Source organism: Python bivittatus, unplaced genomic scaffold (genome assembly GCF_059951505.1).
Source record: "Python bivittatus isolate LINGU-HERP-01145 unplaced genomic scaffold, Pbiv_v1 ctg000850_np1212, whole genome shotgun sequence".
Classification (NCBI taxonomy): Eukaryota; Metazoa; Chordata; class Lepidosauria; order Squamata; family Pythonidae; genus Python; species Python bivittatus.
Window position 1 is genome coordinate 8,844,184 of NW_028277112.1, and position 20,250 is coordinate 8,864,433.

The following is a 20,250-nucleotide window of genomic DNA, read 5'->3' on the forward strand; positions in this document are numbered from 1 at the left end:
GGATTGAAATGAAGATACATTCCTATCAAGAAAACCAGTCAGAAATGGTTCAAATTTGGTAGCACTGGATTTTGCACATAACTGATTTTTTTTTCTTTTTTTGTTGGTTGAAAAATTGAAACTTTTCTAAGTTACACAGAGAGAGCTAATACTATTCCTTCTTTCTAACTGCTTTTAATATACACTGAGATAGCAATCACAGTAATTCATTAACTTATTTTCACTGTAATTTCACACATTAAAAATATGCCTTCACGGCAACAATTACCATTATCTTCCTTGAACCCTATTACCATGACTGACTATTTATATATATGACCAGGACACAAATGAGATTACCTTAAAGAGAGTCAATGCATTATCAGTCATCACTACTTACAGAAATATTCAAATCTGTAAGAACAATTCTGGTCTACAAACAGAAATCATTTCAAGAGAACACAGATTTCTTGTGAAAAGCAAACTGCCAGCAAACGTTACTGCTAGTCCCATCAGTTGCCTATAATACCCCAACCTGTTCACATGCTCTGTCTGTAGTTGTCTGTAGTCTATAATTTCAGATCTATGTAATATAATCATTGTACACATGACACCCTAAACAGTAAATAAACTACAGATGATTATTTTAATAGCTTCTCCACTCAGAAAGAAGGAGCCAATGAGCACATTTGTATTAATTGACTTTAATAATTTACCATGTTGTGCTAATGCAGTCTGTGGAATTGTATGGCATCATCTGTGCCACCATATTTTGAAGAACTGAGGTCTATATCCAACTTTCAAACAATGAGTACTTGTAGGACTAATGGATCTGGGTTGTAAAAATCTATTAATTATTGGCAACAACAGTCTTCTGTATCTTTCTACAGCCATCTACTAGTCATCTGGTGTTTGGCAGCCCAGATCCAGTAGCCCTATGAATACTGCCAGGCAGCAGCAATGCAACCGTTAGGCGATGTGCAAGCCAGATGGAAAGCAACTACTAGCTTGGCTCTTCAGTTCAGTTTAAATGGAAAGGCAAGCCATTAAGATAAGCCTACATTATTCTTAGGTATTAATTGAAAATATATAATGGGAACCACATCCAGTGAAACATTTATTCATTGTTCAAATATACTGGCTTTGCTTGACTGAGTTTCCTTCTCTTCCAATAAACTATGCTCAGGTTCATTTTTCACTTTAAAACTATTTCTGTTTACTTACATGGTACCTTCTAGTTTTGATTCAGTGATAAAAAACACAAACGTTCAACTTACAGGCATCCTTCAAACACTAAAGTCCCATTTTGCAAGAATTAAAGGGATTGTGAGTACATTTTAAAAAAACTGTGTAAACCTGAAGTATAGCCTAAAGGGACCAAAATATTCTGTCTAAACTTCTAGAAAACAAAGAAAGATATGGTGTTGATCTGATACAAAATGATTTTTTAAAAGTTTTTCCTTGAAAAAAGAACAAACTGTTAAATCTCTGTTCAGAATAAATCAATACCTTCCAAGATATTGGAGAGAAATTGACAGTAGAGAAATAAAATATATTCAAGGATTATATAGGCTCCATTTGTTTGGATACAGAGGCTGAAACAAAACTCTTAAGTTACACATTTTATGATAAACACATTCTACTAAGTGATAAAAATGAGAATTAGCATTTGGTCTGAGGTGTGAAGCCAACCCCATTGATGAAAACACATTTTTCTTTTTTTTCTTCCTACTTTATAATACTGATTTTATATAATTATTTACTTACGACTGAGGCATATCATCATCATCATCATCATCATCATCATCATCATCATCCAAATCCAGTCTAAACAACTGGCTGACTTTATGATCAACAATAATTTATTAAATTTATATGCCGCCTGACTCCCAACAACTCTGGATGGAACTAACTAAAGGAACTAGTTTGAGAATTCCCTGTAGAAATCCATTGAGATTGTTTTTGTTTTTGGTTTTGTTTTAATCTAATTTAAAGTTAAGTTTTATGGCTGCAAAAAGGATAACAATCTAAAGAGGAACATGATAGAAGAATCATACAATTCTGCGTGGTGTGAAAAAAGTGGAAAATTCCCTCTTTCATATTACTAAAACACAGAATCAACCAATCAAGTGAAATGGTGGGAGACTCATATAAAAGAAAGTATTTGATACATTGTTAAATGATGGTATCCTCCAACAAATGGGACAGTGATAATCACCAACTTCGTTGGTTTTAAAGAATAAACCTCTGAATGTCAGGGTTTTTGGAACACAGACAGAAGAAGGTCTTGCAAGTAGGCTTTCTAGAAGCTTTTTTACCCCGCTTTTCTTACCAAAGCAGCCCACAGCTTTTCTATAGGTATCAGTCATAGCCATCATATTTTTTTCCTACTGAAAGGTAATCAAAATATAATAAAAACAGAAGTATTGGGATTCATTATGAGTCACCATTAGAAGACCAAAAAAAGTACAGGAAAGGATTTACATGAATAGTCTTAATTGATTTGGGCATCGTAATATAAGTTCCTCCAATTCAAGAGGTCATTTGCTGGATGAGTGAAACTAATGGTCTAGACTAATGAGTAGAACTTAATGCTTTTAGTTGCTGTTTCAACCAACTACTTTGAAGTATTTTGGGAGATAACAACATCTTTGCATTTCGAATTATACTGACAGCCAAGCTGAACTCTGGTTTAGTAGCTTTGGTTGATTGTTTTACTCTGAACTGTTTTAGCTTTTTAGTTACATGCTGCTTTTCCATAAAATATAGCATTCAAAGCAGCTTTCAGCAAAAATAAATATCATCTATTAGAACAACTGAATCAATGGCATCAATAAGTAGTACATTTATAATACAAAACATACAATAGTCTTATAAGCAATGTAGGTAAAAAACTATTATATAGTAAAAAAAATTTGAAGAAGACCAGGAGGTATAACAACTTTTGAAACCCTGGCTATGCAAATTCTGTTGAAGTCCAGATATCTTAAAGGTTGAAAAACACTGGACTAGAGACTTCAAGGTCGCTCCCAACTGTATGATTCTGTGATTCCATGAAATAAAGCTCTAAACATTTCATAATTAGTGGCATATACTTCTTACTGGATGCCCATTTAGAAGGGAAATTCCTCCTTTGAATCCTTCCCCACCCCCCAACTTGCCAAGATATGGCAATAGCTTTGATTAAAATTAATTCTCTGGAAGCTGAAGGAGAGTCTGCTTGCACAACTGTCTGAGGGAATCAGTTTTTAAACTCAGGACCAGCTTCTGTGTTATAGCAGGGGCTATGTTTGGGAGAGGAAAAAAAAAAACTGCATACAGAGAAGTACAACAGCTAAACAAAGTTTAATGGGGTGGTAAAGTTAAACTCATGAATTATTTACACTCTTAGAATGTTTAGAGTGTCTACCAGTTCAGCTGCATAGTTTTGGCTAAAGTAGTAATGTTCGTTCAGGTATTTTTTTTTTCACACTTTGTTGCAGATCTCTGTTTAAAATTATTAAGCAGCTGTATTTTTCCCTAGGCTTATGTGGCAAAAGCCACTCAATCTTGGGAAAATATGCATTTGGCTTAAGGTGTTTCTGACAAGTGCTATGTGTGTGCCCACAATGGCTCCATATCACATAGTGCCTTTTTAAATTTTACAAGAAATAAAATCTTGGGAGAAATTGATGAATGAAATTTGTACATCTGAAGAAAAATTCATAGATGCAGTGAAAACAGATGTGGATACCAGCTACCAGAAATAAGAACTGCCATGCAACAAGACATAGGGACACAATCCACCAAAATCAGACAAAGTCTGGAATGACAGCTACCAGATAAGAACTGCCATGCAGCAGGTCATGTAGTGGTTGAAGAAAGGCTGCGGTGACACAAGGAATATACTGTATGAACTTCATTACTGGCAAAGGATAAAAGGATAAGCAGCACAGGTCTCTGTCAGAAGACCCCCAATTTATGTACACAACTATCTGTGGAGTACTCCTGTCTTCCCCAACACCCATGTATTACCTGATTGGTTCTGTAACAGGCAAATAAATATGAGTGTGTGCAATGCTTAAGCAATTGTAATGAATAAAGCTTAATGGAAATTCCCTGCGCTCCCTTGAGTTTACTGAACTTCTGTTCCTTTGTTGAAAGTAGGTGATTGTATCCTCTAATAATGCCCCATCCCCAGCTGGCCAAGACTATGTGCCACTAAGCTTCAGGCAATCCTGTCTAGCCCCTGGTAGGTTAGGTTGATAGCAAGGGAGGTGGTCTACTCATTTGCCAGTGGGGCGTTTGAAAGAGGAAAACAATGAACTACAAATGAACTATGAATGGAAGAATTTATAAAAGAATCTGCACCACAGCATTTTGTTACTTGATTACCACTTATTCTTTACCAGTCCTAATTATAGTTTAACATATGGCTTTACATAGTCAGCTGAGTGGGAGTTTGTTTTGTTCTGTGCTTGGTTTCCATTTAAAATATTAGCTTTTAAATTTTTGCATTTATATATTGATTGTTTGTTGTTGGATGATGATGATGGTGTGTTTATGTTGTACGCTGCCCAGAGTTACATTTTCTGAGTTGGGCAGCCTTATAAATCTTTAAATAAATAAGTAAATAAAGGCATCTAATGGTTGCCCAGTGATAACTCTATCGAAACATTAGAAATCTTTTATGACTATTAAAATAATAATAAGGCAAAGCTCTCAGGCATAACACTTACAAGGTATTGCATTTCACCCACAGAATCATAGGATTCCATCTTAGTGTAGCTGTTTTATTGCAAAAGTAACTGGATTAGGAAAAATAATGATTGAGGATGCTTTTGAATTGGCTATTTTCCTTGTACTATGGCAATACTATTTCTATTTAATAATTACAGAATTAAGTTAAAAAATCAAGATACACTATTTTGAAAACAATTTTTCCCTGTTCAGAATTGCAATTAAAATAAACATTGGAAGCCATTTGCAAAAGAATAGGATTCAGAAAGTTTATTTTAATCCTTTGTCCACTCAGAAATACAACTCACTGAGCAGACTGGAGATTCAATGCAGAACTATTTTAATGTGAGTCCAGAGACTCTCCAGTTTCTGCCAGTTACATCATCTACACAGAAAATGAAAATGAGTTGGGATATTTGTTTTCATGAATAGCTAGTCCACTAAAGTAAATGATTGAGAAAAGTTGGTATGGACCACATACAGAAGCCCTTCATTTACTTAATTCCAGAGTAATAAGAGAAAGTGAACTAAATTGTCTGATTCATAATTTACTTTTCCTGACTAGCTATAATGAATTTTAGATAGAAGTAGTGCTGGGCTTTTAACTAATGGTAGAAAAATCCAGAACATCTATTAATAAAGCCCTCAGGAAACTTTTCCTATTCAATTAAATAACATGGCTAACAGCACCTGTCTTGGGTTAGTTTTAAAATGGGCAGAAACAGAGGATATAGGAAACCTATTACCATAAATATCTACTTTTTAACAACCCTTTTCATCTTCAGCCATCATTAGCTGAATGAACTGCTGACAACATCAGGATAAAGCCCTGAGCTCTAAAAGAAATTGCAATATCCCATTTTCTGATACCCCTTAAATATAAAAAAGAAAAAAAAAAGGGAAAGAATCTTATCTTGATTTTATGGGAAGAAGTGAAGCATGAAGATTGCTACTGTCATTGCAACAAAAATTACAAAAAAACTTGTGGAAGAGTCTAGCAAGGATCCTGATGCCCTGACACATCCATAGTTAACAGGCAAAGAGGTCTGTTGGGTCAAGCACATTTAGTAAGTGCATGACTATGCAGAATAGCAGTTGTAGGTATTTTCTCACAGAGCAGGAAAGGTAAGTACCATTTTAAAACTTACTGTGCTGGCAGTGTATTCCATTAAATCCCACTGGACATTTGCAGAGGTAGCCTATGAATGTGTCTCCTCTGTAGGCTTCACTGATTTCACATGTTCCACCGTTATGGCAGGGATTAGGGAGACATGGGCCTGAAAGACAAATGAAATATTTGAGTGCAAAAAAAAAAAAAAAAAAAGCATGAATCTATTTCATTCAAACACTGATAAGCTTTGAAGATAAACTGATCAATATTGTGTGGCACATTTTAAATTTAAAAAATTGAATGAATTTCATTTTTTACCAAAGAAAAAGAACATTTTCATAGGGAGAAAACAGGCCTATGGCACTTACTTTAGTTAAGGGGCAGTTGAGGAATTCCACCTATATGACTTTTTTAGATCAGGAAGTAGGAGCAGCTGGTTTGCCTCAAGGCCGGGACAGCTCCCAAATGCCTGGGTGCAATCCATAGAGACCTTTAAAACTTCTATTAAAACTGTAATTTTTAATATAATAGAACATTCCTACTGCTGAAAGGATTCACCTCATAATATATCGACCCCCAGGACCTGTTTGAAGCAGCCAGGTTTTGATGGCTTTTCTTAATCTTACAGTTAGATAAAGCTAAGATTCTGGATATAGTCCCAATGATATAGTATGAAGATGCCCAGTTAAATTAGATAAAGAAGAGAATAGCAAATCCATGGGCTTTAGGCTGGGTATGCTTCTGTGGTAGGTTCAGAGTAAGCTCTGTAGACTAAAACGAATTATGCATAACTGTAGGTTAGAGGGAGACATTTTAGTGTGTGAATTAAGAAAAACAAAACCAATAGAAATTTTCAGATCACTGATGAAGGCTGGGAACAGATGAGGAAGAACTTGGATTAGCATATGTTAACAAAAATATAATTAAAGTAACCAACGGGGATAGGTAAACTGTGGCCCTTTAGATATTGCTGAATTATAACTCAGTATGCATTGGAGTATGATCAGTGGCAGGAGTTGCTGGGAGGTATAATTTGAAACATTCAGAGTGCTACAGTTTACATATCTTGGTAACCAATAAAATGCCAAGCAAGGAAGAGATAGTGACATATTCTGGAATGCAACTAAATCAGTGTTTTTCAAAGTTAGCAACTTTAAGATGTGTGGACTCTAACTCCCAGAATTCCCCAGCCATCATGCTGGCTAGGGAATTCTGGGAGTTGGAGTCCACACATCTTAAAGTTCCCAAGTTTGAAAAACACTGAGCTAAATGGATCTTAGCCCTATTCAAGAGTTTTTTTTTTTTGAAGAATTAAGCAGCCCCTTCCCTTTTCCAGTAAGTGAACAATGTAGGTGAAGAGATCACTACATTTAAAGTATGATTGTGCACACCGATGAGTCTCACTCTCTCCAGTCTCTCTCTCTTTTTTGTTCCCTCATGAATACAAAAAAAGAATGACACCTTCCCAGGCCAAAGGTTTAAAACAGAGAGTTGGGAGGATCCACATGGAAGTGATGGAGAACAGAGGGAGAACATCAAAACGTGTATGTGCTTCCTCTGGACCATAAAGCTATACTAAGTTGGCCACTTAATGTCAGGCTTATCTAACTTGTGTGATTGTGCATGGGCATAACGCAACAATAATGCATTTAATCAGATCCTCTGTAATCTGGAAAGTACAAAGCAATTTTGTAATTAAAGTTCTGTGTTTTTTTTAAAGTGATTTAAAAGATTTCAAGGGATGAACGCAGAACAATTGCACTACATTTTTTTCTATTTTGCGCATAAGTCAATGTAAAATTGGTAACTAACTGATGCATCAGTACCATCTGGCAATTTGTAGCTAAGCATATTTCACACTCCCTAATATGAAGCATATTCATATTGTGTATAGCAAGAGGCAGCACAGAAGTTGACATATGTAACTTCTTTATTTTCTGAAAATCATCTACATGCTATTGAGTAAAATTCTAAGGAATTCCCTTTCTTAGTGTGCAGCAAAATAAGCAGTTATTCCTTTCTTGTGTAAAGCAGGGGGGGAGGGACTTTGAAATTAAGCAGCTCCAGGAGTACCTGAAGCTTTTATTTTGCTGTTTGAATCAGTACACCATGATTGTACTGTATTTTATTTTACATACATCACACCAATCATGCTGCTCCATTTAGGGTAAGCAATATTATAAAAAGAGCAGAAAAGGAGGAAGGAATAGTGAGGAAAGAAATTAAGGCATGAAAGAAGGAAAAGAGAAAAAAATATAAATAAAACAGATTTACACAAATAACATTCATCATGCCTCTTTGTCAGTTTCCATTCTAGAAAGCCATCCTTGCTTTTAACTTATCCATACACTAATTCATACTGCCTTTTGTTTTTGAACTCTCCCTTTTTGAGAAACTTATCAACTCTAGTCAACCATGACTTTCTCAATCTTCCCTTTCCTCTCAAACATTTACTGTCTTTATATATATTAATTTGCAATAGAGTCCTAATTTCTTCTCTTTATATGACCAAACAACCTCAATGAATTTCTTTTGTACTGATCACTTGTCTACTCAATCCACAAAACAGGCGGAAGGATGCTCTTATTTAGAGACATTGTTGTTCTTTAGACAAACATTCATTCCTTGCAACACGCCACCTATAACCATTGCCTTTCTATCAGCATTTGCACATATTAAAATGTATTCTTCCATTTTACCATCTTTAGTAAACATTCTATAAATATACCCAAATTCTTCTACCTGCTCTAGTTTGAAAAAATTATATACTGTATAACTTAAAGCAATTCTCTCTATTTTCTCTGCCAAACACAACTGCCTTGGTATTTGGTTAATCTTCAGATCTGTGTTCAACCTCTGTCCCACACCTGCTATAAATTATTCAGAACATTAGCCAATAAGCAATGATTTCTGCATACAAAATTATATGCTCATTTATATCTCCAACCAACATACCTCTAATGTCACCACAAGCATTGCGTACATATTTATTTATAAATGCATTAAAGAACCAAAGACACATTGCACAACTTTGTCTTAATTCCAGGTCTAGGTCTATGTTGAACAATTCAACATCGTATTTAATTTACTGTCATGCATGCTTTCCTTTATCATCTATTGCTCTTATTGCTCTTATTACATTCAGTAACCACCCATGAACCCCATGTTCATGAAAAACATTCCATAATTTAATATTTTTAATTAATAATTAAAATTAATTATTTTATAATAAAATTAATAATAATTTTCACTTTATCATATTCTTCTTCTATGAATGCCTTCAGGCCTAAGGAAGGACGAGAACTCACAGCCTCCCACTTTCTAGCCCAGGACCTTAACCACTACACCAAATTGGGGTTAAATATTTTAATACTTCCCCAGTTATACTGTGCATTTGCTGCCATACATTTTTCAACATTCTCACAGCATTAATGACTTCTTTTACATCTTTTTTCCCCTGGACACTAACATTTATGACCTTTGTTTAAATTTCACTCTTTAACATAACTCTATCATTCCCACACCCATTTCTAAAATGCTCTTTTATTCCTTACTTCAGTTTCATCCCACATCATTTCATTGTTTTTATTTTAAATTCTATTTCCTCTGCTGAAAGCTTCTTGTTTAGTCATTTTCACCCAGTTCCAAAACCATTTCTAATTTCCATCAAAATTGCTTTTTAATTAAGTCCATCAATCTTTCATTATAAACAACCAAATAATTTATGTTTTTTATTCATTCCTTTTCCATGTGTACATATAGAGTCTTATGCTTAAACCACTCATTTGAAAGAAACAAACTTTCTCCTAAGCGGATGCTTACATCATTATTGTCTGTAATTCTTGAGTTCTCTGAATTTTTTTTTCTACTCTCACATTTTGTTCCAATCCAGCCATTCATGTTAAGAACACCCAGCAGTGAGCTGGAGTTGGCTCACACTGGCTCACAAGGGCTGATTGTTAAATTATCTGGAATTTTGCAAGCCAGTTATAGCAAAGATGAACCTTGAAACCTGGCATGCCAATCAGCTATTCCGCAGCTAGCAGTGCAGTACAATGGTAGCAATAGAACAGACAAAGCTGGTTCTTAAGCATCTAGCAGGACACCACTCCCAATACTTAAATTTTCCTCCAGGTTGCATTTATTCAGAATGCTACACAATTATTCCCCAAACCTATCCCTGCTTTCTCAGCTACCTATGGTTTTCTACTTTCATATGGACCCTCAACAAGCTAAATGACACCATTTCATAGTTTCTGATATACATTTTAGTTCTTTCATTCATAATTATACCTACACCTTCTCTCCCCTGAATGGATCAGCTTAGCATCATTCAAGTCTAACATAGACTTTCCTTTCTTAGTTTTACAGATATAGAATCTATCCATTTTTCCTTTCTTTTCATCTGTTAATTCATGCTCTATATCATTTATACCCTTTTCATTTCATTTTGTACTAGTCAGTTTTGGAACACTTTGACCAGTGAATCACATATATAACTGAACCCAGATTTTATTTCAGCATACTCATGCTATTCTATGCAAGCCAGAATTCTAATCTATTGATTCCCTTCAAAGCATCATACTATAGCCTGACTTCCATCAACTATGAGGGACAGTGTACAGCTACATATTCAGGATACTTTATTTTAGGGGAGATCAGAAGCTTTGTAAACAATAAAGGAAGAAAATGGAAGCTTGACTTATGAAAAACGTGGGCAGAAAATACATTACAATTACTTCACTTCTTTTTTGAGGGCACTTGTAATAGCTTCCAGGCTTTTTCTTCATGTACAAATAAACTGTGGATGGATGCCCATTTTCTATAAACATTATTTTTATATAAGATATACCATTATCTTTGCTCAGTATTAATCACTGGCTTGCACAAAACCATGGTCAGTATTTCTTAGTGATAGATCATGGCTTTACCTGTAATATTTTGCCTTTAAAAATTTGGCAATCAATAGCATTAGAATTTAAAAAAGTGATTGCATGCTTGAAAGTGTATGAAAGGAGCTCTCAACAGCTGTCATTAAGTTGTCTGTATAAAAGAATTAAGCCTCATTCTCTGAAAAGCAATAGGTTTGTTTTTTTTTAAAGTTTATTTAAAACCTCTCATTGTTATAAATATGTTTTTTTTACCAGTTTATTATAAGTAAATGACTGGAACATTCAAGAAATGCACATTTTTCATAATCTAAAAAAGTTTGCAATTTTCTTCATAAAAAGACTATTGACTTTTTAAGTGCACTGATTCAGAATTCACCACTCTTCAAAAAATTCATTATCAAAGAAATATATGAAGTATAAAAGATATAAAGAAATATGTTAAAGAAATCATACATCTAAACTTGGGTGAAAGTTTGTAAATCATCTAAAAGGGAACACGTCACATTCAAAATATAATTAAAAGGTATAAATGGTGTTACAGATACAGAAAAAGATGTAGCACTTGCATTCTTTCCATGATTTTATAGCATTACATTAAAATTAAAACCAACTGTTTCTCCACTGTACACAATGCTAGATAATGGGTTCTGCATGCAGTACTCATTTTTAGGACATAGACCAATGAAGGAAATGAGTCAGAATGGAAATGGCAGGACTATTAGTTGCTGGTACAGATTAATCAAAAGGCTATCCTACCTGTATCTTAAATCCCAAATGGACGACTCTCTTTTTAAATCTAAAGCAGTTTATCTACATTTATATTATAGGAGACTTTTCATTCACATTTTTTCCACATGCTAGTTCCCAATATAGGATTTACCATTATTTTTCTTAACAACCCCCCTCCTCCCTCTGAAATGCTATAGGGATTCTTTTAATTTAAAGGGGGCATCCATTCCTAGATCTTTTCAATATTAGCCCCCATACTTAGAACATATTGCCTCTGAAGATACACTTGGATCCAGCTGTCCTTGAAATCTGAAAGGCCCTGACAACCATTTTATCCCAACACTTTTGGGGCTCATAGTGTGATTGTTACCTGCCAACTGAATGTATTGGTGCTGATTATGCTACATTTTTAATGAGTTTGATTAATCATGTTTTTTTATTTACTTTGCATCAGAGTCTATTTTGATTGGGCAAATCTACAAGCCATGTAAATAGAGCTAATAAATAACTGCTTTATTAATATCATGTTTCTGAGTTCAACACTGTACATTTTTATAAATAGCTTGGCCAAATCTAGTAGATATTTTTCCCAACTAGGTATGTGCAAAACTTATAATTCTGGGAATGTAACATGCTGAGAACTCTGGCACATTCTATTTGTCATCAGGACTATACCAATTCATCCATGGATAGTCTGCCAAGCTTCCAGATTTTTGTGTAAAAAAAAGAAAGTGCATTTTAGGGAAAATGCAATCTTTTTGAAATAGGAATTGTAAAAAGCAAATTATTTTATGTAAAATAAAGTAATATAAAATGCATATATTCTGAAATTTTGTTGAGAGAAAGACAATAAAAATCTGCAAACTTTTTTTAAACCATGTACTACCATGAAAACTCAGTTGAATTTAAACTTCAGAGTTGTCTATTCTTTAGATTCTTTTTTATTAGAACATAACAAATGATAAGTTCCATCAAGAAATTCCTAGTTTTTTTCTTTAGAGGCCCAAGGCTTGCCTGCAAATAAATTAACATTACCAATAATCACACTCTATGAGATCCAGCTTTTCCTTTTCATGAAATTCTTGTTTTAATAGAATAATCTGAAAATGTTTTGTAGTAAGTATTGCCTATGCTGTATAGATTCTTAGATGCCTGACAGACTGATCAGACAGTCGGACAGATAGTCTGTCTGACATCCCTTTTATCTCTCTTTTATCCTTTTAAGTGAAAAAAAAAGTCATCTTAAATAGACTACTGTACATATATACACCAGGAATGCACAACTTAAAGGCCACACTTAGTCTTTAAGTAGCAAACCAGGACCACATTCCAAAAAGGAGAGCCAGAATAAAATTTAATTTAAAGTTAATTAAAATTAGTTAAGAACAGTTGTTAGGATAAGTCTTCATGTATGTAGTCATCTTCTGTCATATTAAAAATTACAATTTTGGTGGCAACTTTGGGAGAAACTCTTGGGGATGCACCCAGGACCTGATGTGTGCATATAGATTAGGGTGCATATATCCTTAAGGTGGGTACTGTAATATATATCATGGAATTTCTTCTCCTAATAAAATATCTCTTTGTAGGTTATGGTTCTCTTAATGTATGATAGCAGCTTTGACCAAGAATCATTAACTTCTGCATAATTATAGAAATTTAATATGTACAGTTTGACCATCAGAGAACTTCTATTGTAGGAAACACTACACCTAAGTAAAGATGGTAAATATTAATTAAAATATAGGAAAGATGCCACCAAAATGTTAATGTGGTTGTTATTATTAAGTACAGTGAAAGTTTGCCAAGTTTTGTTGTAGTTTTGCTTTAAAGCACACCAGGCTTCAAATTCTTTTTTTAAAAAGTCAATGATTTAGTAACACTTTTGTAGGTAATCTTTAAGTAGCTTCTAACACAAAAGGGAACAACAACCTTTGATCAATATTAATGAGCAACAGAATTCAACGGTATGCTTTCCAGGCATTTTAATCCACATTTATATAAGTAATGTCAACAAGATTAATTGCACTGTAAAAGTAATAGATCTATACAGTCTGCAGCTCCTTTGAGCCCTGCTCTCAGTACATCTCCACTGATAATAGCTAGAGAAATAATAAATGCTAGGAGGCCTCAGATGTGCATGAGGCTGAAATTCAATTGAAATCCTATTCTGCACTGAAAGATACTAATAATACAATCATCAACATAAAAGGATAGCAGGTCTGAATTTTTGGAAGCTCTGAATGAAATATATAAGGTTTTTAGGCAAATGAATCAAATGCCTCTTTTCTCTGTGGGTTATAGAAAGGTCTCCAAGGCAAGAACCATGTTACTTCTCAGCTCTGGTGACAAATACAATTAACTCAATTTCCATAAATATGAGCACACCGGGGAGTACTCAACTCTGAAGATTAAATATTTCCAAATGGGTCAGGTAGTTTGGATTTAAAATAGAGGGTCTGTCAGATATAGTGCAAAATACTATTTTTTTCCTCAGGTAAAATGTAAACATTGACAAATGAAATAAATAATAGGAAACAACCAGAAACACTACACCAGTGTTGTCCAAACTTGGCCACTTTAAGATGAGTGGACTCCAACTCCCAGAATTCCCCAGCCAGCCATACTGGCTGGGGAATTCTGGGAGTTGAAGTCCACTCATCTTAAAGTGGCCAAGTTTGCACAACACTGCACTACACAGAAGGTTCCATGGTGTAGCTTGAGGTTTGATGAAATAAATTTCAGTCAATAAACATACAAAAACCAAACGCACAGGCATATTTTATTGTGTAGTTATCCATGGTACCATTCTTTCTTTTCAAATTCTCTGTCTATTACTTCAGCATATAAACTCAGAATAGCTTCTTAGACATCATTACACCCATGGGCACTTCCTTAGCTGTTCTTAACATAAGGTTTAAGTCTGCTCTGAAAAAAGAAAAAAAATAAATGTTTTTCCATCAGCGTACCACTAGCATAAGCTAACAGCATTCAAAACCAGCAGGATATTTTTTTCTTTATATGTCCTTATATGCTGTGATCGGTAGCTAATTTTTGTGTAAAAGACCTTAGGTAAAATAAAAGTACTCTGGAACTTCGGATTTGGGCATGTTTGCCACTCTAAATGATTTAATTGGATCATGTAGGCATTTTCTGAGAGGAATAGGGTGTGTGTAAGGTGGGAGAAGGCTCTGAATGTTCACAATGCAGCAATTAGCAACATAATAGACAACTCTCAGCTGAGAATTTTTTTCAAAAACTCAACGGAACAAAAGCCTCTGTATTCCATTGGACTTAACAGTTATCTCCTCATCACCTAATCACAGAAGAGATTTGGAGGGAGAAGGGAATCATGTAGGAACTGCACATTCTTATCTTGACCTAGATTGAAGCAGAAAGGATTTGCATTATTCCTGAAATCAGTTACTTAGCTAAATAGCAACATCATTATAGATAACAGCTTGTAATAGATGAGATTGAACTCGCACAGTTGCTACCCAGTAACTTTTATTGAGGTATGTCGGTTTTGACCAGGAGGTAATGTACCCATCAAGATTAATAGCCAACAGAAAGCTCCACAAATTTCCCTTTCAAAATTATTTAAATGACTAGCAATCATCACAGCTGATGGTAGTGAATTCATCTAATCTAACTATGTGTTGTGTGAAGATGTATTATAAACTCACAATCTCCCCCATATTCAGTTTCAGTGTATAATATTATAAAAGTTTGAGCAAAAACTTCTTATATATTCTTCTTGCATGTCTCCCTTTACCCACCTTCACTCAAATCTAAAAACCCTCAGATATCTTTCTTCACAGAGAAGCTACAATTTGAGGCTTCCCATTACAGTTTTGGTTACTATTCTTTTCCCAGAATAGTACAAAGCCTATTTTAGATGTAAAGACCTGATTCTGTGCTCCAGCCTGGGGTCCCAGAGGTGTGAAGGAGCCTGTCTCCTGGTTAATGGCTGTTTGTGAATTTCCTTGGCTGCTGTATGTTTTAATTTTTGCATAAGTATTGTTTTTATTGGCTTTTAATATTGTTAGCTACTCAGAGTAATTTCTTTGAATGGGTGGTCATATAAATTGATTAAATAAATAAAATAAATAAATGATGCCATCATTTCTGTTACAACAGTTCAGAGTAGGAGAAAATGGAATAAAGTAGGTGGAATTTGGAAGAAAGCATTAAGAGACATAGAATATACAAAACACTTCCTCCAATTTATCAGTTCCCTCTTCCAAATATTTCCTTATTCCTGTATTAGGTTGAGAAATTAAGTAAAAGTGTGGAACTTCTGAGATTACCCTAACATGTTGTTCTGTGTTATACCTATGACAAAGCTAACTTTCCATGGCTTCTTTAATGAGTTGCCTCTTTAAATCAGCGCCATTTTTTTTCAGGGTCACATTAACACCTAAAAATCTTGAGCTACATTAATGATTAGCCTAGAGGTATTGTGCTTACAGTCAGGCAAAGTAGGAAATACTTTTTCTGAATAATTTTTGAAGCATGCACAGCTCTAGCATACAATTTCTAGGATTCCTGTTTTCTAATCACTGAATTCTCATTAAAAAAATTGAAACATATTTAAGATTATCATTGTACTCAGGGACAGTTGGTGGACTGGTATTATGTTATAGAAGTCCTGATTTTGACTTGTTAGACTTCAATATGGTTCTAACAGCACTAAAAAAAATCCTGAGAATATGTAAAGAAGAAGGTCCCTGAAAAAATACAGAACGAATCTTGCCATGTGTTTTTGGAATTTCTAAAACTGTAAGTCTTAGAAATGGAAATCTGATTGGCATTATGTTTTGAATAAAAGGAGATCATGGTCATGTTAAAATATCCATACAATAATTTAAGTTGTTGTTTTTGTAATTTGTTAGATCTATAAACCACATTTTCTCCAGAAGTTATTGTGATGTACATAGCACCTTTGATTTCTCCCTTCCTATCTACCCACAACTTGAAATAGAAATTTTGACTGGCTTCAGTCACCCACTAACTTTCCATAGGTGAGGACAGATTTACATTTGGGTCCCCTTGGTCCTAGTCCAACAATAAACAAGGGAAAAATCTGCTCAGATAAAACAAAATCCTCTTGAAATACAGTTGCATAAGAAAGATTTACTTTTTTAGGAAGAATTCTGCAGGTTTGGAAACATTTAAATATTTATATTGATAGTGAATTTCATAACATGAAAAATTCTGTGTCTCAGAATTTATCTTGCAGTGTGAATTCTCATGGAACTGCTTTGCTGTTTAAAATAAAAGGCAATATTGCTACAGAAGCTGTCCACCCTCTGCTATCAGCTCTCAATTAATCCTGGTTAGCCACGTTATCTGCTCAGTGACACAATAATGAGTCTGAATTACAGTACTATGGCACGATTAATTTTCCTTAATGAACTTGTCTATGCAGAGCTTCAAATTGATACCATTTTCAGTAATAGGTAATAAATCTACAATCTTTTATTTGCTGTAAAAGATCAAATACCTTCTCTTCCTCTACATCACATATATTGATAAAATTTGTACAAAATTTTAAAAAGAGTATGCTGCATGAAATCACAACTAAGAATGAACATATAACCCCAATAATTTTAAGCATCCAGTTTTCTATTAGTTTGCCACATTTAAAGTACACACGAGTACATAACAGCTATATTGTTACATGCATATCTTCATCTGCAAAAACAATCATATACATTTTATATGTGATTTCTCTCTCTCTCTCTCTCTCTCTCTCTATATATATATATATATATATATAGAGAGAGAGAGAGAGAGAGAAAGAGAAGGAGAGAGAGAGACATAGAAATATATATATATACATACATACATACATACATACATACATACATACATACATTTATGTTTTATTTTTTACTCAGTTTACCACAGTGCTTTTCTAATCTGGCAACTTTAAGATGTGTGGATTTCAACTCCCAACTGACTGGGGAATTCTGGGGGTTGAAGTCCCCACCTTGAAGTTGCCAAGTTTGAAAAACACTGGTTTACCAAATGTACAATTTGGAAAGGGTGATGACATCATGGAAATAAACCAATCTGTTTCCTCCCTCGATCAGAGGTTCCAGTGCTATCAATCCAGCATTTGGATACTGCTTGGGAAGGACGTCATCACATTGCTGGGGTGTTACTGACAGAGGGCTCACTTCCTGTTTCACACTTGAAAGATGTTGCTCTAAAAGCCTCTTCCTCCCCCTGCCCTTCAAATTACGCCTGCTCTAATCCCAAATTTTGTGAGGTTGTGTATAGGGTACTCCTGCCATATATCTTAACCTGTCCATGTGTCAGCAATACAATTATTATAGGCAATATTCCTAAGCTACATTTGTCAATACAGTAGTTGCCAAACCAGTAGATCTACACATACAACCACCCAGGCATAAACTCCTTGATTAGTCAACTGGATGATGTCAGTGAAATCACACTGCTGCAGATGAAATCACATCAGACAAAGAACAAATTGGACCTACAATGCAAAATGATTCCCAAAGTCAGGGAGACATGTATTTAAAGAAGAGGACAGGGTTTATAATATTCATGCTATATAAATATTACAACAAAACTCAATGTTTTATAGTAATGAGATTTCCAGCTTTTCATATTTTACATGTACCAGGCATGACTAAATTTTCAACGTAGTGGATATTCTGTCCTCTACTAAATTAGCAGATCGGTACTTTTAAAAGATAACCTTAATAGATCAACATGGCATGATTGCAACATTTTTTATATTCATTATAAAAAAATGACACTGACCAGGACTTGACTTTGTGTTGGTTAAATAGTTATCATGTTTTATGCATCCAATAAAGCATGTTGATTTCCATAATTAAAGTGTCCTCATCCGGCTAAGTCAAAAGTGAAGATATATTTATAAAATGCTGCAACTGTTCTGTGCCTTTTTGATTTGAATGAACTGTGATTACAGAGAAATGCAAAACAGCATAGAAATGCTCAGCCCATGATTTTGCATTTCAGCTAAAGAACTGGGGGAGTATTTACTGATGACAAGCTGTTTAAAGCTCATGGTCATGCAGTGTCACTTTGTAATTGAAAAAACGGAGGTTGATAAAGACTTTCTTGTTAGTCTCACTTTTACTGAAAATGGCAGATTAAATTTACAGTTAAGCTTGATCTTCTTTGCAACATTTTGCAACTGATACTCTATATAATTTGACTTCAAAAGGTACTAGGTACTGAATGGTGTTATCTGACACTGCATGTGGTTTAACCACTGTTTAATTATTTTCAGTTCCCAATATCTAGTTAGTTCTTTCCTACCAGTTATCCATTTTCTTCTCAATTTTTTCCCTTCAGTTCCTATAGTAGCTTCTGCAGCTAAATATGGGCTTTATTAATGCAGTCTGCTGTGATATGACTTGTTTCAATCATGGTTTCTTGCACAATGTAATGCTTCACAAATGTTAAAATGTAACCATGGATTATAAACCACACTGTCAAGATTTACATATCACACTAAGCCAAAATCAAGCAAAGAACATCACAGGGTGAAAAGTATGATCCTAGTCATGTATTTTTTCTGAAATTCAAGATTTAAATCAAGGGAATTGTAATGCATAGCCAATATTTCTTCTACTTTATTTTATACTCAGGGAAAAAGACATGGTAATTAGGCCCCAGCAATCACATGGTGCTAAAATGCCTGTCTTTCTCCCATATTTTTTTCTGACTTGGTTTCTATGCTGCTTCTGGTTCTATGAGCCTATGGTTCATGGCCAAGTGTTTTCTACCCAGCAGAGGCCCTATATTTAGTCTTTCATTTGAACCAAATTGCTTCCCATTTCCTCTGTAGTTGCTAAAAATCTGCTGATTGATCCTACATGGATCCTGCTGTACTCATTATAGGAATATGTGACTTTATTTTCAATGGAGTTTGATTCCTTTATAACTATCTAAGTGACAAAATTAAAATGGTTGAGAATTGAATATATACAAATTCACACACACTGTATCCATCATACTACTAAGCAACATTCTGCAGAGTGAAGAAAGGAAAAACAATAATCCACAAAAAAAAATTAAAGGCATAACATAAAAAGAAAAAAGAGAAAGAAAAAAAATAGCTAAAACTAATTTACACGACACCTTCACTTTACATCTCTGTATCATTCCATTGTTGCAAATTATCCTTGCTTCCACTTTGTCCATATATAGCTTCATACATTAATTATCCTTGGTTCTTTAAAACCCTATTTCTCTCTGACTCTTGTCACCTCCATCTTCATTCTTCCAGCAAATTTTTCCCTCCTGAACTGATTTTAAAGAGCCCCATCACTAAGCCTATCAGGGCACAGTCGGATCTCATGTGCCTTGGCTTTCTTTTGGATTAATTTTACTGGATCCAGCCAGTTAACATAAGGGAGCACTTTTCCACAATCCTGCCTTCCCTTCTTTCTTTTTAAATGGTGGCATATTTGAATGCTGGGTCGAGGAAACTGAGGCTTAAGTCAGAGTCTGTAGTGTCTTGGGTGGCTATGATGGGGCTCTTCTTATCGGAGGAGGGTTTGTGGAACCAAATCATAATAAAGAATATTGGCACTCCTCAAAATAGTTCAGAACTTTGAAATCTTCTTGGCTTTGTTACATACTATGGTTGTTTCACCCCAGGCTATCTACTGTCATGCAACCTCTTCAAAAACTCATAGCAAAGCAAAGTGGTGGGAGTAGATGCCCACTCACCAAGAGGTTTTGTCACAATTTAAGACCTCCCTTTTTAGAGATACTGTCAGGGCAGTATTCTAATAGACTGGTTCTGATGAC

General features: G+C 34.6%; 1 protein-coding gene across 1 annotated transcript in view; it reads right to left on the reverse strand.

The window, feature by feature from the left end:
* The window catches only part of EDIL3 (EGF like and discoidin domains 3), a 191,010-nt gene that overhangs the window by 105,413 nt on the left and 65,347 nt on the right, over positions 1-20,250 (reverse strand). The window contains exon 3 of the mRNA XM_025167536.2: positions 5,847-5,975. Coding sequence (XP_025023304.1) covers positions 5,847-5,975 — 129 coding nt within the window. The remainder of the gene's footprint in view (positions 1-5,846; positions 5,976-20,250) is intronic.